This window comes from Solea solea, chromosome 8 (assembly GCF_958295425.1).
Source record: "Solea solea chromosome 8, fSolSol10.1, whole genome shotgun sequence".
In the NCBI taxonomy this organism is placed as follows: Eukaryota; Metazoa; Chordata; class Actinopteri; order Pleuronectiformes; family Soleidae; genus Solea; species Solea solea.
Window position 1 is genome coordinate 16,272,708 of NC_081141.1, and position 26,932 is coordinate 16,299,639.

At 42.3% G+C, this 26,932-nt stretch overlaps 2 protein-coding genes across 2 annotated transcripts in view; one reads left to right on the plus strand and one right to left on the minus strand.

Annotated features, from left to right (window-relative positions):
• Window positions 1–373: 373 nt before the first annotated feature.
• On the minus strand, window positions 374–3,106 carry prxl2c (peroxiredoxin like 2C). The gene is made up of 6 exons (XM_058635615.1): window positions 2,721–3,106; window positions 2,307–2,375; window positions 2,116–2,169; window positions 1,800–1,905; window positions 1,564–1,698; window positions 374–1,033 (listed from the first exon to the last, which is right to left on the minus strand). Exons 1-6 carry the CDS (start codon window positions 2,901–2,903, stop codon window positions 903–905), a joined length of 678 nt encoding a protein of 225 aa, XP_058491598.1. The 5' UTR covers window positions 2,904–3,106; the 3' UTR covers window positions 374–902.
• A 2,126-nt stretch (window positions 3,107–5,232) lies between these two features.
• Window positions 5,233–26,932, plus strand: part of fbxl17 (F-box and leucine-rich repeat protein 17) — a 207,843-nt gene continuing 186,143 nt past the window's right edge. The window contains exons 1-6 of the mRNA XM_058636046.1: window positions 5,233–5,432; window positions 6,853–7,358; window positions 8,407–8,784; window positions 8,876–8,998; window positions 9,258–9,515; window positions 9,634–9,765. Coding sequence (XP_058492029.1) covers window positions 6,873–7,358; window positions 8,407–8,784; window positions 8,876–8,998; window positions 9,258–9,515; window positions 9,634–9,765 — 1,377 coding nt within the window. The 5' untranslated portion in view covers window positions 5,233–5,432; window positions 6,853–6,872. The remainder of the gene's footprint in view (window positions 5,433–6,852; window positions 7,359–8,406; window positions 8,785–8,875; window positions 8,999–9,257; window positions 9,516–9,633; window positions 9,766–26,932) is intronic.

Consider the following 26,932-nt stretch of genomic DNA (forward strand, 5'->3'; position numbering starts at 1 on the left):
GAGCCGGGGCAGGTTTTTCTGAATCCCCTGCATGTGACGTATCAGGATTTGATGTCCAGTGCCTACCCTTCCCTGTTCAATAGCAGCAGCTGCTGATAGGTCATGTGTCTAGTCCCATAGATCTCTATAGATCATGCACAAATCCACAGAAATACATGTGAATACAGCCAAGATAATGCAATGTTACATTTTATTACGTGTCTGGTTTTAAAGAAAATATTTTTTACAGTCTTACATTTGTAAGCAGTTCCAGTAAAAATGTGAATAAATTCCCCATTGGAATGAAAGGGTTAAAAGATCAATAGCAGATGAAATCCCCTACCAATAACAACCCCCCCCCCCCCCCCCCCCCCCACAAAGAAAATATGACATCCCATAAAGTAAACACAAGGACTTCATCATCGCTACTGTTAGAAGCGATTCAAAGTCCTGCAGCTTTAAGCACATTAAACACGTCCTATGTTATTAGTTAACATTGTAATAAATACCAATTGTTTTTTTTTATGTTTTCATCAATATCAAAAATAAATTAAAAAAAATCTCAACATGATTACAAAGCACATATTGCATTCTGCACAAGGAAAGGGGAATGTTTCAAACTTGACAATGGTAGTGCATGCAAACCCCTCTTCCACACGCGATCACACCTGCAGGCATCTCCAATCAGAGTCCTATCTTCCAGGTTTTGTTTTGTTATGTTATTTACAATATGACAATTCTAATTTAGTGACAAATATCTTACAGTGTCTTTCTGGCCCGATTCCTCTTAACAAAAGGCATCAATTCTTGGTCGATCAAAGTTTAAATAAATAAATAACATTTAAGACATGCCGGCAACTTGTCAGTGTGTTGTGTTGATGTAAGTAAACAAGCAACATATGTGAAGAAAGGTGACCAGCGGGTTATACGTGGATGATCTTTGGCTTGTCGCTGAAGTCCAGCGTCTGCTGCACTCCTGCGAGCTGCAGAAGCCAGGTGATGGGCATGTGGTCCAAGCGGTTCATGTCGAAATGGGAGAAATGAACTTGAGAGCCTAGGAGAAGAAAAAAAAGGGTGAGTGAGAGAGAAGCGATAGTTCATCGTCCGATCATCCTGAGAAGAAGTGTGACATCAAGGACGCATGCCCTCAGCTGAGGACACAAGGGAAAAATCAATATAGGACACTTAACTTCAGTCTCAGTTTAATACATTATACCCCTTATTACATCTATTATATCATAAGAATATACTCTATCACGCAATGACGCAGTATTGCTCTGAACGTCATAGAGAATATCTTTTGACGCTCACTGGGACATGGGAGCTGCTGCTCTAATGATGCCTTGTGTGTTAAGTTTGTGTTCTAGTGCGACTACTTCTGCCTGTCAGAGAACAGCCAGTGAATTACAAAGATGCAAAGAAGTGTTAAGTGTTACCTATGCCACAAATTGTATACTGTACAGATATACTGTACATTTCTGTTTGCTCAGACAATCGCTCAAAGAGTGTCGTGTAGTGCTCTGACTCGTGACCGCTTGTTTCCACAAGGTACATTGTTGGTTTTGACAGTAAACAAAAGCTCACCTGGTCCCGCAATAACGGCGCCGCCTTGCTGATGCAAGTCACCCTGAAAGTCGAATATGGGGCTCGTCATGGCCCTCCATATACTCCTCATTTGGCCCACAAACACACTAGACTTCACATGAGGACTGCGTTTTGCTGTGCACACACACAAAAAAACCACATGCATTGTGGAATTCTTCATGTACGGGAACAAGCTGACTTCTTCTATTGTGCCTCACACACTGTTGCCACATTACCACAGTCTGTAAACCTCTCCTCCGTCTTCATCCCAAGTTTTTCATATATGCACCTCTGCGGGTCAACATACATTTCATGAGGATAGCCGGTCAGTGCGCAGAATGGCTGAATGACAGAGAGAAAGAAAGATATTTATTACATCTCATCGACAAGTACACGTGTGTTCAAATGTGTGTAATTACTTAGTTAGTGTTTGTCTTTTAAGAACTGCAAAAGAAATCTGACAAATGGCAACATTTCAAGTTTTAAATCTACACAAATACTGCAAACTGACTCTGTGGAACACTGATATCATGTGTATGGATTGTACTCTACCTCAATATGATGATAGGCACACTGACCAATCACAATCAGTCTAATGTCAGCATCCTGCAACAACAAACACAGACAATTATTCAACTGTAATTTAAACTGACACGTCACAAATCGAATCGGATTTTCATGCCAGGATCTTCAACTGTGCTACGTATTGTTTTTCTTTAATATAAATGGTACACAGTTCTTACCTCCAGGGTCTCTATGGGTATTTTGCCCAAATCATCCACATATTCCTTGCAGCTGTAGCACAAGAAACTCTACAGGGACAGAGAGTTTGTCAGAAGGCTTTAGTAGTGTGAGCTATACTGTATTACTTCATCATAAACTGTCATCGAAAGAATGTTTAGATTTATGTCTTCACCTACAGACATGATCTCTTCATTCTTCCTTTTCCATGGGAAGTTGGTGTGAGTGTGTGTGTGTGTGTGTGTGTGTGTCAGTGGGTGTGTGTGTGTGAGTGAGTGTGTGTGTGTGTGTGTGGAGCATCTGTCCTGCAATGAAACTCTCACCTGTCTGTTGCTTACCTTGCCTTCAAAAGAAAAGCCTTTTGAGGCTCTTACTACCAGAGTAAAGTGAAGCCAAAAACAAAGTGTTGCCCCTACCCGCACGAAAATGATGATCGATTTCCTGTCCTGATATAACCTCTTGAAAGGAAAAGAGACTCCGTGCCGATCGTAAATCAAACTCTCTTCCACGTCCTGAAGACGAACAACGACAGGAGGCGACCGAGTGTCCTCGTCTCCTTTAGTCACTTGTCTTGTTATTGGTGAAACTACTTCAGCCATTTTTTTCCCCGAGGCTTCCTGGGCTCGCGCACTATTTTGGGAGTTGTCGTTCAGAGTCAGACAGACTGTAGGAGCTGCAGTTACACAGTAGCTGCAGATTCACGCCCATATTCTGCTTATGTGTGTGTGTGTGTGTGTGTGTCAGAGAGAGAGGGAGAGAGAGTGTGTGTACTTACTTACTTACTAACAACCTGCCAACTGTACCAAGACCTTAGAGCAGGGGCGACAAACTCAAATGACCCAGAGTCCAATGAGTTGAGCTTGGTGAAAGAGGGGGCCGGTCTGGAGCAGGGCAGTCCAAACTTTTTTTTAAATAAGGGCCCGATTTGATAATGTGGAGATTTCTGCGGGACAATGGTCCCTTCAGACCTTTCGTTAACAGTAAATGTTACATCGAAATGCACTGTTTTGTAATAATTTAACTCTCATTTTCACAATTATCATTTTTAAATGGCAATATAACCAAATCTAAGCCATGCAGGAGTGAAAAAAAAAAAATCTGCCTCTCTTTCACATCTGGAATCAGATATCATAATAACATAATATGAGATGAATGCCTGTGTTGGAGCTTCTCCATTTCATAGTACTGCCTTGCCTCAACTCTATACAGTTTGGTTGGTTTTCCATTACAATATAGTACCTGCTCAACATGGACATGGCTACATGAAACTGCAGTGACATTGTTTTATATGCGACACACACACACACACACACACACACACAAACTAGTGACTAGTGATGTGTAAAGCGGTTGTTTTCGATGTACTGAATCATTAGAATCAGTCAATTAAAAAGATTTGTTCAGTACTGTACTGTGAGTCTGTGCTTCGTCATGGAGGAAACATGACGAAGCACAGACTCCGTCTGACACAGTCACTGAACTGAAATCGCAGGCTTTCAGCAGTGCTGTCACTAAATACACCAGACCTTAAATGATAAGATTTCCTTGCTAAATGTTAGATATTAATCCATGTTTCAGGATATTCAGAGGGCCTCGTCCTGTGACGGCCCTCTGACCAATCAGTGGACGGCAGTCTGACAACGTCATGTATGGTGTCTTGGAACCTTGCCTGAGCAGGTACTAGAAAAAGTACCAGGTACCAAGTACTATCGCTAATGGAAAAGCAAAATAACCGTGCCGCGCCAAGTTGAGTCGTGCTAGTGGAAAAGTGCAGTTTCTGTCTGTCACATGTAGTTTGCAAACCTGGTTTCAAAGCAGCTGAACTAATGGGCTAACAGTTCCCCAAGGCCAGGTATCAGATACTATCCCTAATAGAAAAGCAAAAAACAACAGCAAATAGAGTCGAATCATGCTGGAACTGTGTAGTGGAAAAGTGCCATTTGAGACACGTATTTCCCTTTAATTACAAACACCCAGAAAGACTTTGAAAGCACCTGATTTATTAAAACAAACTTCCACATCGGGTGAAGTACATCAATGTGCAGACTTTGGGGGCCGGGCCCCAGGCAAAGAAGCTAACTGGGGCCCTTCCCCATCTCTCCCCACCCGCATCACCTGTACACCCGAGCCCACATAAAAATACAATCAGCGTTTTTTTGGTGAGGGCTCATTACTGCCACTCGCAGGTCAGTCTAGGACATGACTCATGTTGATTAGTCAGTGTGTTAACATGCATGTTAAAAGCCGATTTCAGTCGGACTAAGACAATAATTCAGTTTTCTTCATGTCATGCAAACACTGATTAAAATCAAGTTAGTCTTAGTCGGATTAAAATAACTGGATAATGTGATTCATAGTCCGTATAGAGACAACATATAAACTTTTATACACACTTTAAATTGCATTTTAACTCATATCAAACATAAACATTGAATAAAATTTTGTTTTAATGTGTTTCTTGTCGATATTTCAGGTACAACTGATTATTTACCATAATTATTCAGTTAAATTAAATTGTATTTGTATAGCACCAAATCACAACATACACTATCTCAAGACACAGTATTTGCAATATTACAGTGAGAAGAGAAACCCAACAATTCACACAATGAACAAACACTAGGCATCAGTGGAGAGAAAAAACTCCCTTTTAACACAAAGAAATCTAAAATGTGCAGCATCTGCCTCTGCCAGTTGGGGTGAAAGGAAAAATGGGGGACAGAGGAGAGGGAGAGACAGGGAAAAGAGGGAGGCAAATTATAGAGACAGAGGAGAGAGACTAGGAGCAGATTACATTAAAACATTGTAGTACCCTAGCATTGCTTTGAAAAACAGATTTTGGAACATCTTTTACATTTATTTTAGGCTTCATCTACAGCTGCAGGTCCCTTCAGTTCCTCCTACGAATTACGAATCGCCCTCTTCGGCTTCCGTCCCTCTGCTCTCCTGGTGCGGAAGTGTTGTCGTCCAGAATTGAGCAGCAGCAGCTGCAGAACCACCGCTTCGTTTGTCTCCATTAGCAGCATTTCTTGTGTCCCGTGTCCCTGGAACTTAACGCTCATTCCGACCGTGCAGCTTAGCAGTATTATGCGAGCGCCGTCAGGAGTGTGGGAGCACCGTGCGAAGTGGTGAGGAGATGTTTTATGTTGGAGCTACAGCTAACTTAGCATCTAGTGATGGAGAAAGCTAGCCTGTCAGAGAGCTGACCCGGGTTAGCAGCGGAACCGTGTCTCGCTTTTTCCTTCATCAGGGGTTTAAATGTGGGAAACACAAACCTGTCGCCATGTCACGTTTGGTCTGCTTTGTGTGTGTGTGTGTGTGTGTGAGAGAGAGAGAGAGAGTGAGAGTGTGTGTATGTGTGAGTATTCTCATCAAAGGACCACCTGTTCACTGTTTACATCTTTGTTTTCATTCAGCAGCAACCAAACAATGCGTTTGTGCTGTTTCCTTGATGGTGAATAGCAATGTATGAATAAGTGTGACCTTTCATATGCCTCAGTTAAGAGAATTAGGATTTATATCATGCTAAATATATTGTAGTCATAATATACAATATTACACACTGGGCAGTTTGGACAAACAGTAATAATTGCTTTGATGTCTGCCTGCGCTGTAGGTTTTTTAGGAATTTATTTACACAAGCCAGGCGTAGGAGCAGTGGACAGCACTTATCTGTACCCAGCAATGGGGGATTAGGTGCCTTGCTCAGGGGCCCGATTCCTTTCTTCTTGGTCATGGCGTGCCCACATACTCCAACATAAATGTACAACAGAAAACAGGCTGGATTACTAACTAGGCATGTTAGGGTCCGCACACCCGCAGGTGCCACAGAGATAACATTGGTTTTTAAAAAATGCCCTGTATTTTTTTAGCTATTCTCTAGTCATGTTGGCCTCTCCATATGCTTTACACTATAGTTTAGTCATTCACGCATCATCATCATACCCATTCATATGTTGCAAGCACAGCTGGTAGGCTCAGGGCATGTAGAGGAGCTGGGGACCATGGCACGTCTGCGTCATGGTCATCGTTCAGTATTGAGGAGAGGCCAAATGTTTGCATTTAGACAAAAGGCCTTTTGATATTGGTTTCACCATATTCTTAAAATAAAGATGCATTTAGTGAAAGTACTACAAACTAAAACACATGCATTATTTCAGCACATATAGTCTGTTTGCAAAAGACTTTATGAGAACATCAAAGCGGCACGATTCACGCTCAAAGGGCAGCAGGTCAAGTGGGAAGTCTGAGGGCCCACAGCAAATCATTCACTTACCTAAGATAACTTAGCAAAAGTGTTTTTTTGTTTTTCCCATTGGCAGAGTTGTTGTGTGGTTGCTTTTGTTACACTCTGTCTAGTTTTTGAAGTTTGGCTTGGTTTGATAAACAGGATATTGTATTTTTTATAGTTCCTTTCAATACCAAAGCTTTCGGTGTTACATTGACATCATTGTCTCACAAACACTTATATCCAACCCTGCACGTCTTTAGCTTTAGGTCCTGAGAACAAGTATAACTTTACTAATGCATTACCTTTTGTTGCTGTAGAGTTTCCGTGAATCATCTATATGGGCCATCTTCTCTCGAAAAATGGTTACCGCCTGAAGAAAAGGACACACAAGTTGCATCACAGAAAGAAGAAGAAGAGGAACTGCTTTCTGCAGGGCCCTTGTATGCTGTGCTTTATCGTTCACAGCAACAGCAGCAGTCTCGACGACGACAACCATTTAGAGGTCGGTGTCAACGGCAGTGGGTGCTGTCACAACAGCATCACCGGAATCAGTGTTCCAGGTGTGGGTGGAGTTGGCATTGGAGCAGTAGCTGCCTCGAAGCTTGCCGAGCGATACGCAACACTCACATCTCCTGAGGACTGCTCCAAGTTTCTGTTGTCACCAAGTGAACTCTCTATCTGGGAGGGCCAAGGGAGGAACCTGCTATCAGCTGTTCCTGCCAAACTGATCCCACCACCAGCACTGTTTCGAACAGCCGGGGTGTCAGTGACCATACCTATACCTGTGCCTGTGCCTGGCTGCACCAGTGACTACAGTGAGATGGTAGGGGCGTGGTGCTGTACCGACTGTACACTTATAAATGTTATAGCTGGTGAATAAATAACCATCATCAGTTTGTTTAAGTAGCTATTGGTTAATGTTGATAAGGGCTGAAACAACTACTTGATTAATCAATTATAAATCAATTACTAAATGAATCGTCAACTATTTTGACAATCGCTTAACTGATTTTTCAGCTTCTTAAATGTGAATATGTTCTGGTTTCTTTGCTCCATATAACAAAGAAATCATTAAAACTGAATCTGAATATTAGTTTTTTTTTTATAATTTACATTCCTGCATTTAGAATGATCTCTAGAATTCACAACTTCAGCAAATAACCTTAAACACCCACTATATAAAAATGAGTCACATCTGACATTAAGACAATTGCAAACAAATGACTCCTCTGCTCATCCTTTTGTTTCTCAAGTCTCAAATCGAGCCTTTTATTTCTTCATTTTGCATAGTCAGCTTCTACTTCACAACAGTACATTACAAATGTGGTGGCACAAGACGGTAGCCTTTGTAAAGGGTTAAATACACAAAAAGCTGATTCTAAAACCAAATAATTTGTACTTCAATTTTTAAAATGACCTAAAGAAACATACATATATGGATAGTATATTCAATGTCTCCTACATAGTCAGTCCAAGAAAAGAAATACTGTTAAAAAATGTTCTGTTTCTTGGTTGAAGTACTTTCTACAACAAGCAACCAACTGCAATTACGCAATCTACTTCAAAATGGGACACACTGTCGCTATAGGTGAATGGTCTTGTGATATATACTTTCAGGTGTAATAGTATGGAGGGAAATATTTATGGAATTATTTCTAAAACCCTGGCCTTGAAATTGAAGTTGTAATTCCAGCAGACACAATTTAAAAGCTTCACACTCTGTAGCCCTTGTTTTATTTAATGTTCCTTGAGGATCCAAAGCCAAGGTTACTGCTGTGTTTTTGTGGAATCGTGAATCATTGAATTTGCTTTGACTTGCCTAAAAGGAGTCTGATTGCACCTGACTAATGTGTGTGTTTATCTGGATGCAGGTGTGTAAGAGGAAGTGCTCTGAGGTGCAGAGGTGCACCCCCTGTAAGCAGCCGCGCTGTGCCTTCACTGCCCCTGACGGAGGGCTGGAGAATGGAGGAGTGGGAGGAGGCGGAGGAGAGACCTCCTCTAATCCTGAAACTGGCCACTGCCATCTCCCCATCTGTCCGCTTCCCTCCTCTTCCTCTGCCTCCTCCTCCTCTGCCTCCTCCTCATCCTCTTCACCTGCTGATGGCTGCTGTGGGTTAGGTGCAGATTTACTCCACAGTTCAGATTCGTCACCCTGCTGCCTGCATCATTACGAAGACTGCCAGACGAGAAGTTCTGACGCTGCTGATCACTTAAGTATCAACCACCTGCCTTCATCCATCCTTCTAAAGGTAAGTTTGTCAGCATTTCAAAGTGTTTTGGATGTTTGAAACAAATGAAAATGATTGTTAAATGGCCGTGTGATCTTTCACATCCTCCCAGGTGCTCTCCCACTTGACAGTTAAGGAGCGTTGTTTGTGTGCCTCACTGGTTTGTAAGTACTGGAGGGACCTCTGCTTGGATTTCCAGTTCTGGAAGCAGATTGACCTCAGTGGCCTCCAGCAAGTAAGCACATTATCTGTTGTCTTAAAGTATTATGGCTTATTCAGTAGAGTAGCACACTATTATATTTTCTCTTTTCTTTTTTTTTTTTTGAAATTTTAGACAGTTTATTTATTTGGCTCAGGCTTGGAACAGGGGAAGTTTTAGTGTCTTGCCAACCAAAAGCTTGACTGCTTCTGGGATAAAATCTATGCCTATGCATTATATTTAACCTTTATGGTTTCCACTGAGTTTCATCACTCTTTATTATCTCTGTCTCCAGGTGAATGATGATTTGCTGGTGAAAATAGCTTCTCGGAGGCAGAATGTGACAGAGATTAACATTTCAGACTGCAGAGGGGTCCATGACCACGGTGTGTCGTCCCTGGCGTCTCACTGTCCAGGCCTGCAGAAGTACACGGCATACCGCTGCAAACAGCTGGGTGACATGTCCCTGTCAGCTTTGGCCACACACTGCCCTCTGCTGGTGAAGGTGCATGTGGGCAACCAGGACAAACTAACAGACGATGCACTGAAAAAGGTATTTTGTGTGCTTGTCTGTCATACATTGGCCATATGTTATTTTAATGTCCAAAGAACGACTGGAGGATTTCCACTATTTAATACCACATACACTAATTTGTCCTTTCTGTGTGTAGCTGGGAGAGCACTGCAGTGAGCTGAAGGACATCCATCTGGGACAGTGCTACAGTATCACAGATGAAGGCATGGTGGCCTTGGCCAGAGGATGCTCTAAATTACAGAGACTCTACTTGCAGGAGAACAAACTGGTCAGTCCTTCACCTCTGGTTCAGTTTTTTTTCTTTTTTCCCCCGTTTGCGTCAGAGTTTCGGCTCAATTGTCTGTCTCTGTAAAGTGTCCATTTGTCTCATAGGCTCTTATTAGTAGGAGCTATTCCCCAACTATGTCGCTATGGTCAACAGAGCATTAGTGGAGGCCTGTGGGTCCTTTTCCACCTGTCTGACAAGTCATTCATGAAACTCACATGAGCTTTAAGGTTTGCAGGCCAAATATAGATATTATTAGCTCCCCTTTATCCTCTTTCAATATGTTTTTAGGAAACTTGTCAAGCTAATCTTCCCTTTGAAAAAAGGAAAACTGCCTGTTGACTAAATTTAAAATCAACATTTAAAGTTGAAATTCAATTGAATTAAATTTCAATTAAAACAAGGCCATCCGAGATGGCAGACTTCGCCCCTAGAATTCTAACACATTCTAACAAGCCTCTGTAGGCCTCTGTTGCTCATATTGCAAGCAAGTGTGGAAGCACAGACAGACAGACAGACAGACAGACACAGCCACCAAAAACAATACTTTACTCCCACTCCGTGGGGCAAAGTAATGATGATCTCTAGACAAAATATAAAATGAACCCCCTTCTGTTGTGATAATCTGATAACATCATGGAGGACTTTGGTGCATTCAAACTGTGAAACAAAGTTTCTTGAAGCTGCTGTACACGTGGTTGATGTTAACACCACCCTCATGTGTTTGTTGACTTCCACCATAATTAGTTTAATGACAGTTATTTAACAATACTCTCATTATCACAGCATTCATTTGTATACATCGTCAACAGGACGTGACCTGCAACAGTGTACAGTACACGTCCTTTTTCACTTCTCCCCCACATCCAATTTTCTATTTTTTGTGAAAACTGCAGGTACAAAAGAAAGTGACGGATTACTTTAAAGCACAACTAGATGCTACTGTATTTCAGTTCCTGGAAACAGGCCACAGTTCTTTTGGTACACATGCTGAGATTGCAATTCTCCACTGGGTTGCAACTACATAACCATTTTTTGTCACACAGTGTTGGATTCCGTTACAGAAAGAGAACTTTAATGAGGCACGGATGTCTATAACCCCCTGTTATTTAGCGCTTACCTCTTTTCCACGTCTAATATTTCTTTGCACTCTTATCATTGATCATGACCTTGATGAATTAGTCCACACAAGTTGTAAACAATAGCTGAATTTGTTAAAACCTTGTTTATCAAATTAATCTCATATGAAATTAGCATTCACCACTAGGGGAGAGATTAATATTGCCTCTGATGACATTTAAGCACAGCAGTATCAGTTTCAGTCATTTTTCAGAGGTGAGATCATTGCAGTTATTTTAGCTCGCTGTCATTATGGCGGAGAGAAATGGGCTGAGCTTATATGGGAATTATGTCTAGGAGCTGTGGTTGCTTGGCCTAAAATTGTCATCAAGTTTGCCAGAAACTGAGTCAAAGCCATTCCTCAGAGGACATTTATTCTATCTGAATAAATCTCTCCTTCAACTGCTCCGAAAAATACATGTGATTTTCTGTAATTACAATTTTGCAAAGTGCTTTGACTGAAAATGTAGACACTGTGACTTCAAAAAACAGCCCCAAACACTTGAGATGTTTGGATTTGATGCTCGTTTACACTTAACCTTCAAATGATATTTAATGGAATAATAATACATATTGTATCACATGTTGTGTGAAGATCTTAACAGGTGACCCTAGCTCTTGAACTTTTGAGGATCGTATTTCACCGCGTGTCCAAAAAGGGTCGAAGCGGCTCGTAGGTCTTACATGAAAGATTTCCACTGAATGATTGACCATTTATGGGACCAGTGTGTGCGCTGCACCCTTGTTCTTTACATGAACAGAGCCATTGATTGAAACGGTTTGCAGTGGCTGTAAAATGCAGAGTCATAGGACATTGCAGTAAAAAAACACTTATATACTGTATTATTAGTCCTCTCCTCTCCTCTCGCTTCCTTCCCTTTCTGTTGGCTTTTGCGGTGCAAGGATCCTGTCTCTGTCTCGCCTAATCAATCTCAGATGAGGATGAGCCTTTCACTCACTGTGATCTGCCCTCTTTTTTTCCTTCTTTTCCTCCAAAATTGAATAATTGAATGGCTGCAGGATGATTCTGTGTGGTCTTTCACTTATTCCTTGCCATGTGCACACCCACATACATTTTTCTGTTTTCCTTTCCCTGTGCTTGTCGTGGTTTCAGTTCCACGCTGGAGGATTATTTTTCTCTTTGTTAAATCCAGATTCTGCTCTGTAGATGGTTAAATAGGTTTTGTGGAGGGGAAGGGGGGAGCAGCAGCTTCTCTCAATAAAGCTTGTGTAGCCTGGAGGAAATATTCAAACACTACTTGTACTAATAATATTAGTAGTAATTCTACTAATGTTGTTCTGTCAGTATCCAAAATATTGAAACCACAGAACTCTAAATCACGGTTATTAGTCTACTGAGGAAATGTCAAGACCTAAATTGTGGTGCAGATGGTGTTCTGTTATGTTTTCCTATATTTTCCTTTAAAATAACATATACATTATTGTCACATTTGTAATCTAGAAGGGCACATATGTTATTCCATTTTAACAAGTGATTGTTGAAGTGATAGCTAAAAGTTTAATATCCTCAAATTCTGTTTGATGTTGACAAATTAGTGCTCACTCTTTCATAGCCTGTTGCCTGGGGCCAAATCACCCCGGGGCTGTGGATAACTCAGCCAGGGCTAAGAGTGTATATTGTGAAAGGCAAGTCACTGGCGTCTCTGGATCCCACTCCTTTTGACATCTACCCTGCATTCCTCATTGGCGTTCATCCACTATTTATGCCACAGTTGGTTATATTACACCAGTTCCCTTTCCAAGGCTTGTTTTCATCTACTGAAGTGTTTTTTTCTCTCTCTTTCCTCTCCATTCACATTGTGTTCTCTTCCACCACCTCGGAGGGCAAAGGCTCTGAGAATAGTACATTTCCCTTCTCTTCATCTCAGTCCAGTTTGCTGTTGGGGTGGGGGGAGGTGTTAACTCTGAATTCTGTCAGTTCCACAGAGCAGCTGGTGGACAAGTTAAGCTGCAAATAAATCTCCGTGTTGGTAACTTTACTTTCAGTTAAACACACATTGCAATCTGTGAACATTTTTGCTAGTGAAGCACTTTTTTTTTTTTAACTCTCCTCTCTTAAAAAACTTTATCTGCCCTCCCGTCTTGTTAAAATCAAAGAGTGTGCATTTAATTTTCCTGAAGGGTACTGGGAAGACTCTTCCACAGGCTCATCTCAAAGACAGTGTATCTGCCTGCGGACTCTCTCCCTTTCTCTCTTACACACATACATGTGCAGCGCGCAGGCTCTGATTATTTACACTTTTAATTAGTCCAAAAATGTGGAAATGTAAGTGGAACTGCAGAGATGACCTAACATAGATTCACGTGCCCCCAATTAAGGTATAATTACCACTGTGCATGTTCAATCAGAGCCTCTCTCCCAAGCTTTCACCGCATTTTCCAGCTCTCGCACTTTATCCGCTTGGAGTTGAAGGGATGTGGTTGTCAGGGGAGCAAAATGAAACACTGAGAGAAGGCGGACTGTCAAAGTGAGTGGTGTTTTTTTGGCCACTGGTCAGTGATGGACACTTAATCTCCCACACTGATTGGCTGTATGTCTGGCTTGTCTAGGGTCACATTCTTTGCTGGCAGGGGAAATGACAAGGAGGCCACACTGGTCAAGTCAGACATAATCCCAGATTACATTGTATATTGACATTAGTCAGATTTTAGAGGAAAGAGCAAAGACAAAGGAAGCGGTAATGATAGCTGTCGGTTATTATGGGCTCGCACTTTTGACGTAACGCACACATATTCGGTAAAACACAGAGACAGTGGGACACACACACATGGGAGCAACTGAGTGAATAGCTGCCAGCTGCACTGGAATCTCCTCTGGAAACTTAGTTCACATATTTGACTGTAATTAGAGATAAACAGAACCACACTGACTAGCTGCATACACACACACACACACACACACACACACACTCTATAGTCGATTGTCCATCTCTTTTACATGATCGGCTCCGGTCTTTATAGATGGGAGTTAAGACTTCTCAGGATGTTTAGTACCACTTGTTGTGTCATGTCTTTAGCTGCTAATGGTAGTGGATAATCTCTGTAGGAGTGAGTGAAATTTCTGCTCCCAATCTAAAATGTCCGTGCTTTTGTGTCACTGTCTGTCTGTGGAGATACCATCTGCACATTTGTCTGTTAATATTGTCATGTTGAACCAAATAATCCTTTGCATTTTCCCATCTTTTATTCCTTTGATTTTTAAGCTTTTATCCATCCATACATCCATCTTCTACCACTTTATTAGCTGTGCTAAACTCAGCTGAACTAGGGCGATAGACGGGGTCACACCCTGGACAGTTTGCCAGTCCATCACGGGACAAACAACCACCCACTCTCACACTCGCACCTATGGTCAATTTCGTTCCAGTTGACTTAATCTGCATGTTTTTAAACTGTGGAAAGAAACACACAGGGAGAACATGCAAACTCCACGCAGAAAGGCCCTTATTCCGATTGGTCTTCTTGCTGCAAAGGCAAGAGTTTTAAGCTTTTATACATGAGTTTTCTTATCCTTCCCCTTGTCTAAGATTCTTGTGTTTTATTGTTTATCTCCCCTCATTATTATTTTTAGTTGTGTTGAAAAGAAAATGTATGTTCATATAAAAAAAAAAATTATAATAATAATGTATCTATTAATCAAACAAACGCAACATCACTGGCTGCTGAGTAATGCTTTTATGATGGTGTCCCTGATTTGTTGCACTATGTGCTCCGATTATCACTTCCTGCCATTGCTCAGCCGTTGGCAGCAATTAGTCATCCAGAAATAACTCACCAACAAAGTCACTGAAGTCTCCAACATGTAAACATTGCTATAAGCAAATGCAGTAGTTGGCATATTTCACAAATGTTATTAAGTCGGAAATGCACACAGTGCCATTCTCGCAAACTTACATTGTTTGCAAGAAAACAGTTGAAAAGAAGAGTATTCAACTTCTCAAGATCCACATTTGTTTTTTCATTGCTATAAAAGGTGCTTGTGCCGCTACCTCATTAGAAAAGGGTATTTAGTTGAGAAGTAAACTCTGTTCATTATTTGTACACCCTTAAAAACTTCATATTGTCACTGGTTACATTCTCAGCACGTGGTCTAAGCCAACAGCACATTCCTCTCCCCTGTGTCCTCCTCTTCAGTGCTCTTTAGAAGTGCCTCGGCATCGATCTCGGTCCCCAAAATGCTTCTGTGTTTGTGTATTTTGGCTCCTTGCTGATTGGCCTTTGCCTGAAGAGTAATCAGATGCATTAATGAGCACTGACTTTAACTTGGACAGCTGGCTGCACTCAGACACAGAAAATCATCGATATGGTCCCTCCGTTGTCTGCCCAAGAACAAAACAAGTTTTAGAGGGTATAGGAAGAAAGGGGAGTAAGAGAGCAATATTTCACCTTGCTGTAGTGATTTCTTTTCAACGTTGGTTACCTCAGGAGAAAATTCAGCGTGTGGCATCTCTTCCGTTGTGCCGTCAACAACAAAGGTGAAGCAACTTTTTGAAAAAGGTGTGGGGGAGTGCTCACTGGGATTCCTGAAATTGCTCCTAGAAATGTTAAAAAGCCAACATAGCCTCTCTAACAAACATTACAATGGATATGCCGAATTTGAAAAATCCTTGTTAGCCGCTGCAAAATGGAGTGCAGCTGAAGTAGTGAGGCAGTTTTTACCCCAGAAGTGATCGATAACGGCTTCATAACATCAGTGGAAAAAAGTTATTAATGGGAATAAGCATAAGCAGTAGTATATTATATTGCCATGAGTTGTCAGACATTGTTTTATACAAAATGCCTCGACCATTTTGCAGTAAATTAAAGTTTTTTTATTGAACATATTCTATTATCTGGTTGTTTTTAAAAAAAAATACAAGAACCAAATGCAGAATGTTCCACAATTTGCTGTTGTTTTTTTCACATGTTGTGTTAGGTTTTGACCTGCAGAGGGTGTAGTAGGACTGGATAAGAGAAGTAATAGAACTATGATATCCTGTGAGCAAAAAGCAGCTGAGTGTGCCTCTAATACACAAACATCTAATGACCTTTAAAAAAAAAAAGAGCAAAAATCGTAAGTATAATTAAAAAAAATAAAATACAAAAAAAAAGAGTGACACTCCGTTTAATTTCTTTTGTGACTTTCCCCCTCTTTCTTAGTAGAAATTAATATTCACAAGAACTCATTCAAAGTTAGCTCGACTGTGACCAGAATGGCGCTTAATAACTAGTTGATATTTAAGGCTTTTAATATTTCCCCTGCACAAAAGTGGCTGCTTGCTGTGTTTGTACCTTCCAGGTACATTCGTCTTTTCACAGCTGTAGCCAGAAACTGTGAATGGCCTTTGCAGTGGCTGTACTACAAAGGCCATAATCTTTCAGCAACTGTACGTGTAGCACCGGCAGCACATATCTCCATGACGTTATCAACCATTCACCCACAGCTACCAGACTTCAGGACAAGTAGTGAAGAATGTTAAGTTAATACGATTTACTTTCCTCTTCCTTTTCTGGCTCTTGCTTTCTCTGGCTGAGCACATGGAGGAATGACAGCCTGAGACGGGATAAAGCACAGATGAAACCCACATTTTCTTTTCTTGCTTGAAACATTTCTTTTTCATTGGATGGCTGTTGGCTTCTTGCCTTCCAGCTTGTAGCACACGGGTGTTTTCTAGACTTTTTCAAGCTGTAGAATCCTATTTATAAAAAAAAACCTGTATATTAAGGTTAAACAGGGGGGATATTTTGGATTAAGTATCGCTGAACCAATTAATCAATTAATCAGCAGCCCTTTTCTTTGGAAATTGATTAAAGATTTCAAGGACAAACACACAATCCAAAAAGTCAAACACTCTTGTCCAGCTTCAATCAATAATAATAAAAAAGTCGGTCATTTATATTCTCCTTTGGCACATCTGATCTTGATACTTAGCATATTGATCACCCTTGATAATCAGGAGCGAATTTTAAAGATTTTGTTATTACAGTAGCTTATAAGTTTCTTAAGATCACTTTTACTGAAAAAGACAAAAAAAAGAGGTGGGACAGAGACACACAGATTTGAAATCTCTCGAGTGCCAGTGCCAGGCTTTGACCTAGTCTGTTTTTAAACTGCTGTAGAGGCCTCCTGGTTACCCAGCATTCAGACAGCAGCGGCTTCTGACATCCAGCCAGGGACGTCACTATGATTCATGACCCTGTCCGACACCTCGGTCACGCCTTTCTTAATCTCTCTGCGCTCTCGTCCTCTCCCTCTCTCTGATGAGTTTTCCTTTTGTTTAAGGAAGGCAGAAATTATGTAATTATTTAAAGTGGGAGCCCAAAGCCAGGACGGAGGCTTTGCCTTTCGCCCAATGGGCCACTTTGTATGTATCGTGATGAATGGCCTTCCATGGGGATTCACTTCTGCCCTGTTTAATGGAGAAAAGACGTGTAAAACAAATGGAGTGAGAGATATGGTCTACCTGTTGTCTTCAGCTTATTTAAAGGTCTTTTTTTTATCTTTTCACACTCGCGGTGTTGCCAATCCTCCCATCACTCTCCTCTCTCAAGCAAGCCATATCCTCCCTCTCTGTTTTTTCCCCTCCTCCCTGATGTCACACTCTCCTCCCGCTGCCAACGCCTCCTCATGACTGAGAGGCTAAACTCACTCTAATTTGACTTCATTTGTGATGATTGATAAGAGGCAGAAGAGTGCACGTCTCCATAAGTGTCCAGAGGTGTCGCACATCCGTCCGTGTGCGTGACCCATCCCCTCCTCAGCATTTTACCGCAACTGGTTCACCTCCCTTCGCCAGACATCACCCTTCTGCTCCCCCCCCCCCCCCCCCCCCGTGATGCATTCGGGGCCTGTGATAGCAGCAGTGGTTCAATACTTGGGATAATGAATGTGTTTAATAAGCACAGTGGGTCGATGGGCTTAATGAAGGTGTGACAGAGAATGGGCCTAGAGAATGCTGCTGGAACGAGACTCTAACGAGGCTCTGGGGTTAACGAGGTCACGCTGTAATCGGGATTCCCTCACCTGCACGGATTCTCTCTCTCTCTCTCTCTCTCTCTCTCTGTTTTCATCCCCTGCTGTTGCTCTTATTCTTGTCCTATGCCTTTTTTCCAATTTTTGTGCATCTCATGGTATAGGACACTTAAGCAAAAAGAAAAATGGGTAACAAGATGCAGTAAATGGTGTGGGACTCGGTCACTCACAGCTCAGGGCATTTGTGCCCATGTGGCGTGCACACTTATCTTTTGGCTATCAGCTTGGCCTGGCCTCTGCCCTTTTTTGCCTCCCTCTGTGTTCTTATTATGTATTTTTTTTCTTAATGTTTCTTTTCATTTGTCATGTATGGCTTCCCCTGTTTGTCTTGCTGCCGCATGTCCATCTTGTTTTTTTTGTGAGGACGAGGAATGCTGGTTGAAATGCTCTGAAGCGGTGTTTTTGTCTCATCCTAGATGTGGCTTTCTCAGAGGCTTGCCAGGCTATTTCAGGAGACATGGGCGCCTTCATTGTCGTGTGGCCTGACGTCAGAAAAACCTCTCTGAAAACTGAGAAAAGAAAAAGTGCTCTTTTATTTTGCTGTTTGGAGTTAAAGGTTATTTGGTTGTAGAAAAGACGTAGCTGTTCATCAGTTTTACGTGATTTGCTAATACATTGTCATTTGAATCGCCAGCTACACAGATAATCAGATTTGATGGAGCTTGTAGCTCAGCAGGTACTGATTTGTACACTTTCCTTTTTCCCTACATTTACATTTCTGTGATCTGGTGAATGAAGAACAGTATGTTGTTGTTGTTTTTATAATCGCTTTCATTTGCTTTCTCTCCATATTCGTCTCACTCGTCTCTTTAGAGATGATCAGTTCTCCCAGTGAGAGGTTATGTGTGTGTTTTCACATAGCTGCACCCCAGTGCACACGGCCGTACAGTCTCCCACACGTACAGAGTTGTTACTATAATTGACGTCAATAATGTTAAACTCTGCAGCAGGTTTTTCTGCTCTCGGGTCGCCATCAGTGCAACACCCACGCCTGTCCTGTCTTCAGGAAGCAGCCATTAGTCTCTTCCTCCCTCTCTCTACAGCACCAGCATGTCACCAGTGGCAAAGTGTGACTTCCTGAACCTCACATTTCTTCGCCTTGTGTTGCCAGAGTGCAACGGCGTTATGAGATATAGCGTGGAGACAGGCAATCGATTAATGGTGCACTTAGCCGGGCTAATTAACAGCTATGTAGAGAAGTGGAGAACGCATCAGGCAGCATCAAGGAGGTTGTTTCCCCATCGCTGAGGCCCTAGATAACCTTTGAATCATAGATCACTTTACAGCATGGTTTACATCAAAGGTGGCTGGTCCTGCAGCTTCATAGACACCGCGCACAACATCGCTCTCTTACCTTTGTCACTTGGGAAGGATCGCGCAGGTCATTTAGGTGGACAGAAGTTCGATTGACATCGTTGCCACAGTGAAGAGACATTTTGTCATTTCGGGATAACTTTAAGAGCTGTGTTTGATGAAGACCTTATATCGTGTTTCAAGCTTAGTTTCCAACAGATTAAATGTACCTTTCTGCCTTGTTTTCATTTCCCTCTTTCTCTCCTTTTGAGAGTGAGAATGACACGAACAGCAGCTTTTACTGTCATCTGTCATTCCATCTCACATTCCCCTCCACTCTCCTTGAGTCTCCCTCCCCTCCCTCCCTCCCTCATCCTCTACTCTCCTCAGCTCCTGTCTGGAGAACACCTCTGTTGGAGAATTTGGCTTAGCAAAATTAGCTCTCAATTAAAAGTGAATTTTGTGAGAATGAGCGTGCTCCAGAGGGTGCAGATGAAAGGGAAGGCAGAGCCAAGGTGCTGCCGGGCTGCCTGATGCGCTGTCTGCGCTTGGCTGCGTTGTGTATTTTGGTGGCACGCAAAAGTAAATGATGTGTGTGTTGTAGAGTGAAGACAGCTGATTTGCATTTAGATAAATCCCTGTGGATGTGTGATTGTCATTGAGATGCAGGGGTCTGTATCCAGTGGGCCCCCCCCCCCGACTCAGACACCTTCTCCCCTGCAGGGGAGGATGCGTGTGTTAATGTGCGTGTGAGACAAAGCTCTTCGGTTGCAGGACTACCAGGAGCATTTGCCCCACTTCTCTAGAAAGTGTTGAAGGGAAGAGGAGAATAAGAGTCATCACTGAAATCAGAGGTGTGCACGCGTGTGTCTGCCCAAAATAAATGTACGTCTGACCCCGCTATACCTGCACAGAACTAAAATTGTGACTAATGAGAAGTGACTGAACACACAGCTCGCAGACACCGCGCCCCATTAGACTGATACAGTGTTGAGAGCAAAGAGCTGGTAAAGGTACGACTGCTCACTTTTCACAGCTGTCCTTCATCACTTACAATTAATAATGACACGTAGCTGCACGTAATGAAAAGTTTGGGCAATGGGTGGTATGCAGTGTCCAGACTCTGACAGATTGAATTAGTTCTTTTTGATTATATAGCCACATTCCTGCTGTTAGCCAGCCTAAATTGTCACCTGTGATATATTCTGTGGTGGGAGTTCATGTTTAATGCATTTTCGGGCCGTATTCTTTGATGCCTGCAGCCATTCTTTTTTCTTTTTTTTTTTTTAAACTCATCAGGGGGCACAAATATAGTAAAGATGAATGACTCCTTGTGTGAAAGTTTTGTTGGCAAATCTTTGAGCCGCTTTTACATTTGCAGGAGAACACACACACACGTTGGGAAATAGCCGTCTACGCGATTAATCTTTGCCAAAAATTTGAAAAGGCCTCATTTTGGCAAGTCGTCGAACCATCAAGGATCACTTGTTAATGCCGGCGTTTGTGCCAGATGGTGTGGTTTTGGTGCTTTAGTCCTGTTGACTGGTTGAGGGGGAGGCCGCACGCTGTTGATTGACAGTCAGGGTTGAGTGTGGGCAGATGGGTTGCGATGGCAGTAAATATGAAGCCAGTGTGACAGGTGAAGGTCAGTGTAGGAGGTAGAGGAGCAGCTGTGCCTGGTTGGAGGGTACGTTTGTGTGTATGCATGCGGCAAAGAGAGAAAGGTAAGAGTCTCAATTTTGGTTTTGTGTGTGTGTGCGCGCGCGTATAAGTGAGAAGCAGAGAGAGTGAGGCATTTAATTTCATATTATTAAAGTTGGCAGCTTCAGTATTACTTGTTCAAAAAAGACCGAAAACAAAAAACCAAACATCCAATTTTTTCTCCAGTTGCATCTTTGTTTGGGTTTATTCCAGCTCAAGTGTACCAAGAAGATGCTCTTAAGATAGATTTACATGTTATGTGACAGAGCTGCACTGGTTAGTGGTAAAGAGATTGAATGTAATGATAACCCCCCCCCCCCCCCCCCCCCCTTTTTTTTTTTAAACTGTGCTGATGGAGGCTAATGGTATCCAGTATTTTTTTCCTCTCTCTCCCTCTTCTTCGACTGCACCTCCCTCCTGATCTTTCTCCTTTCCTCTGCAAATTCTTCTCTTTCTTGAGTAATCTGTTGTGATGTTCCCAATGTCTGCTGGAGTCATGCCAGAGTTGCATGGGAAGTACACACACACGCACACACACTGGCTTGCACAACTTTCAGGATTGTGCCGTCTATGTTGACTGTAAAGGACCAACCTGGGCTCAAGGGAGAACCTTCTGTGTGGCACACTAGGTCAGGGGGAAGCCTTCTTTCCTCATCCTGCGTCAAGGGAAAGAGTCCTTGGCTTCTTATTCTCCCTTTCTCTGTTTCAGAGTCTGACTGTGCAGACGAGACGAACTGATTCACTTGAGTGAAGTGAATCAGTTTAAGATAGAAGAACATCGTACAAGAACATTAATAGTAATGAGAAAAGATGTGGAAGGCAGTCAGCTGAGCGCCTCAGCTGGTTTTGGGAAGTGGCTCAAAATGGTATTTAAGTGGCTCGGGATGAAAATTTGAATGATGCATTTTACAGTTATCACAGCCATCTATTATTCATCGCTACTTATCAATGATCTTTAGCTCAGGTGAGAACATGTTCAGATAACCTAATTGAATGTTGGCACCCAGTGTTCACCCTTCACTACAGAAGTGGCATTTTAACACATTCTTTCAGTTTTCTTGAGGCTCGTTGTGGTGTGGCTCATTCCCTTCTGACCTTGTTCTTTCTCACCAACTGTTGCTGCTTTGAAGCAGCTCTTTACAGGCCTGGGTAGGCAGCAGGAGGTTCTGGAAACCTTTACTCTGATACACAGGTGTTTTTTTTTCTTGTTGTTATTCCCCTTCACCTGTGAGATAGGAGCTTTTTGGGAAGATTTCTGTGAGTACACAGGTTAGGCAGTCCTCCTTTGATCCCTCAAATATATTTGCTGAATCTTTTCCTGCTTTCTAAAAAAATTTTTTATTCCACCTGACAACTCAAGCCATGAAGCCTTGCTACTGTAGGTTAAAATAGTGTGACGTGACAATATAATGCTGCATCCAGCCTTTCAGGCACTTCCATTTTATTAAGCACCAGTTTGAAAAAAAAATGTAAGCTATTTAACACCATTTACATATCTGGAAGAGATAATTTCTCCAACATGGTAATAATGAAGATTTATGATGGAAATGATTTATTAAAGTGCTTTATGACAAACTTTTAATTGGCTTGTGAAACAAGTGCTGGAGCAGAAACCTGCACGACTGGTGACGCTTGAAAGTTGGACTAAAGACGCAAATAAAGGGCTATTTGAAGGAGCTTTGTGGCAGAATTAGTTTGCCTAAATAAGAAAATGGAAGAAATGTGTGTATTTTGTGTGAGATTATTATTTTTTTCTGATTTAATTGTGCCATTTTCCAAACTAAAAGCAGCCGGTCACACAGATGTGATCACATCGCAAGGAGTTGATTATTAACTCGCCTTGCGAAAGATAATACTTTGCCACTGTGTGATTAAACTTCAGTAGGCTATTAGTCTATGAATGTAAATTAAAGGTACCCACTGGAGCTTTCATTGTAAACACCAGTAGTGCTTATGATTGGAGTTTGGTGATTGATGTTGGTATGGACACTAATCGCAGTTTGTAAATGATTATACTATTGTATTATATAGTGTGTGGAGGCTTGCTTTCTACTTTGTCAGCCGGCAGTATATGAGAGGACAGGGGTGAGGGAGGGATTGCTGACTGGGAGGATTATAGAGTTCTTCATTGCTATATGGGTTTCAGCAAGCTTGGGTTGTGCCAGTCATGGTTGTGTGTGTGTGTGTGTGTGTGTGTGCATGTGTACAGTATCATTCTGTCTACTTTCTCCTCCTCCCCTCCTCTTTGCTCTCTATCTTTCTCCCAGTAATAAAGCAGAGTATTTATTTCCCTTCTCCGGCTCTCGGGTCTCTTAAAGGGAGCCGGGGACCGAGCTGATATTAGACAGTATGTGTGTGTTTGTACGTACGACGGGCTGTGTGTATGCGAGCGTTGCCGTTCTCTCACTCTCACGCTGTGCTGTCTGCCCGTCTCATCGCCCCCATCCCAAACGTACAGTTGCGTCTGCTTGCGTGCTAACACACCGAGATTGAAAGTTGCTGATTCCGAGCCGCAGGGACTCGTAGAGGAGAGGCCTCTGGCGGGGGCTGATTGAGCTGTGCTGAGCTGAGGTAGAAAAGTTACAGTAGCATGCTATTACCTGCCAGCGCTGATGGACTTTATTAGCATAGCAGATACGCTGTGGCAGAACTCAGTGTAGCCAAGCAAATAATTTTATGACTGTCGTCCACAAGGGAGTTAAAGGCTAAAAGGTTTGTCTCATTCATGTCAACTAAACTTCAATTTGGGCTCTCTTTGGGTGTTTGCGTGCCAGTTTAAAGAGACATAGGAATATTTTTTTTTTTTTTATTATCTAAGTATGTACAATTCCCCTTTAAGTGCACATAATTTGGAATCAGTCATTTTTACAGTTTGCCAAAAATGATGAACCCCTGACAAACTAATAAGGGTAGGTCATATTACATTTTAAAGAAATCATTTTTGCAAATGTTGATTTGGCCCGATGAACTGTGGGTTTTTTTTCCATGCAAAGGCAGCACATCAGAGATCATCGCAGAGCACTATGCTGGCGAATTAACTTTTCACGGCTATGGGACCCAACCTGACAGTTGGCACTGTGGAGATGATTTATGACTGGCCAGGAGAGTCAAAGATGGATGAGGAGAAATAACTTTGATCAAAGTTTTCCTCTAACAACACAAGAGAGCTCCCTCTTGATAGCTGGCAGTGGCTTCACTTAAATTTCCAGAGGGAAGCAGCCGAGTCTGTCTGCGTGCAGTTGTACATTTGTCCTACACACAGACAGCGGATAGGGCTACATATGAGTAAGAAGTTTTCATTGCAATTCTTTATAATGGAAAGAGTTCACGATGCACTGTGACAGCAAACATGATGTATGCCTACGAGTTTATAAAAATCCTAAACAGATTTTATCATGTCCCTGTGTTTAGATTTAAAACTGCCTCAGCGCACATAATCAGAGATTATAGCGCACACTGCATTATTAATTATTCTACAAAATTTAATTGATGCTGGTGCTGTCTGCTGTAGCTTTACTACTGCCTGTTGTTCTATTTTTTTTTCCGTTTTAGGTGTCCTGTGTGGTTTTGGTCCACAAATGAAAATGAGCCTCTTTTATCACCACTTATCACAGAAAATGACTACTAAAAGCTGAAATTAGGGAGCGTCATTAAACCTGGAGGTTTAAAGTGCTGACTACATCCCCGATTTGAGTCGGGATAGGGATGGTTGTTGCATGGCTGTCCCCATTTGTTCCCCAGACATAAATACCCCCAAAAAGCAGGAATAAAACAGGTGGTATACAAGACAACCTCTTTACAAACAGGAGAAAAGCCGCTTAGTAATTGGACACATGCACAGACACACAGATACGCTGGCTTGTGTTGTGGTTTCGTTCAAGGCTGAAATGTTCTGTAGCCAAGACTCCTGTGGCTTTTCAGCTCAACATGTGTCCATCCCTGCTCATCTGCTGCCTTTCTACAGGTCACACCCTAATCCTGTGAAGAGGTGTTTGGGGCCAGTTGCCCCCAGGAATGGGTTTACCTTGCCTGTCTCACTGGGACCAATCAAGGCTGTCTGTCTCATGCCTGTGTCATGATTGGTCTAATGGCAAACAGAGAGGTGGTTTTATGTTGGCAGGTGTCACACTTCTGCTGAAGGCAGAATAACAAGAAGGCATCCAACATGGAGAAAGGAGATACATACACATATGTATCTCTCCCACACTCTCACAGTTTTTTGCAGCTGTAGTATAAGGCCGTTTTAAAAGGTCATTGTTTCCAACCCCGTCCACGCCCGCACTCACATTATAAAGTCATTTTTGATTGATGAACTGTTTGTTAGCCTGTGTTGCACTAGTTTTGTGATGCCACTCACCTGTCAGTTCTACCCTACTGGAGAAATAGCAATGCACGTGGCAGCTGTTACCTCACCAGGTTGAGCTGGTGTCCAACATATTGATTCTACAGTTCTCTTTAGTGGCCACAGGTGCACTTCTAAAGGTCAAATACAGACAAAATAGCCTCCAAAAATCTTTTGATTGATTCCCAATCAAAAGAATCGGATTCCCAAAATATATCCACAACTAACAGGGACTATAAACATGCTACATGAAAGATGTATGAACAGTTGAACAGTGTCAAAATGTGACTAAACAGAAATGAAACCTTGAACATTAGATGACAAATGCCCTCTTCTGTTTCCCTCAGGATGCTTGCCTGTGTCTCTTGCCTGCACCCTTTCTCTTTCTTGTGTTTCCTCACCTATCCCTCTCTTCCCCACAGAAACACACTAAGCCTGTGAGTGTGTCTAAGTTCTGTGAGAACCAGTTTTCAATGCTCTGCTCTCTGTTGCCTGAACACAGTCAGATTGTCAAAGCCCAACCCTCTTTTTTCTCTTTCTTTTTCTCTTACTCTTTCTCATCTCCCATCTTCCCACTGCCATAAAACCCCGGCTAACCCTAGCACGAAGGCACAGACTCACCCACATCTTCCCACCCATCCCCTCAAATCCCCTATTTTCTCCACCCCTCATAGTCTCCTCTCTCTCTCTCTCTCTCTCAGCAAGACCTGAATCCATCGTCCAGCCACCTCTTTTAGGACCTGGAGCACAAGCATGTCCCTTTGTTCTGACTGATAAAAGGAAGAAAGCAGGGTGACAGAGGAGGATTAATTTAGGTGCAGGCCAGACGACACATTGTCTTGCTGTGTTCATGTCTTCCCCTTACCTCCTGTAGTTTCTCTTGCCTTCGTTCTATTATCTTGGGTGAGAGCAGAGGATATTGGTTCGAGATGCATGGCGAACTCTCAGGGCCGTGACACTCCTCTAATCCGGTCTCTGTTCTGTCTTTTGCCCTTTCTGTCTTCCTGCTGTCTCCATCGAGCTTTGCCTCTCTTTATCCCTGTTCCTCCCATCCTTCTTTCTTCCTTCCTTCTAGCATTCTCTTCCCCACTGTGTCTTCCTTTAAGAGATGGCCTTCTGTCTTCACTTTTGTAGTGAGGAAGTGCTAATATGAGGAACATACAGTGTTATTCTTACATTTGACACTGTTTAGCTGATGTGAACCACCAGTGTGTAACTTGTGTCGCTTACAGACTGCTAACTGCTTCTGCTGTGAGGAAGACATGTCTTCTACTCTTGCAGCTTTGCGATGCAATTTTTCTTACGACTGCCTAAATCTGAATAAATGAATAACCCTAACCTTAACTTAATGATGTCCTGCCTCATTAGGACCAGGCTTTGGCCCCCTGAGGACTACTGGTCCTGACGAGGTCAGTGTTTATGCCAGAAATGGTAACAAATACAAGTGTAGAATAAGGAGGAAACTATGTGTTTCTTGGTGTTTTTGGCCAGGGCTTTGTGCAGTGACGGCAGACTTTGCTCACTCCTCAGGTGAGCCTCACTACACTTGCAGAGCACTTTCCTTTATCCTTGTGGTCTTCGTGATTGGTCCCAGACTTAATTATTATTTTTTTTAACTTCAAAGGTGTGATTCACCTAGGCTTCTATGCTCTCTTGCCCTCCCTCTGACCAGTGCATTGTCT

What these genes read in the sequence shown, in the direction of transcription:
- prxl2c (XM_058635615.1), bottom strand. Translation starts at nt 2,903, where the DNA reads ATGGCTGAAGTAGTTTCACCAATAACAAGACAAGTGACTAAAGGAGAC. An exon ending in CGATCATCATTTTCGTGCGG is followed by an intron (nt 2,376 to 2,720) that starts GTAGGGGCAACA and finishes CTGTCCCTGTAG; the next exon opens with AGTTTCTTGTGCTACAGCTG. An exon ending in GGAGAGGTTTACAGACTGTG is followed by an intron (nt 1,699 to 1,799) that starts GTAATGTGGCAA and finishes GTGTGTGCACAG; the next exon opens with CAAAACGCAGTCCTCATGTG.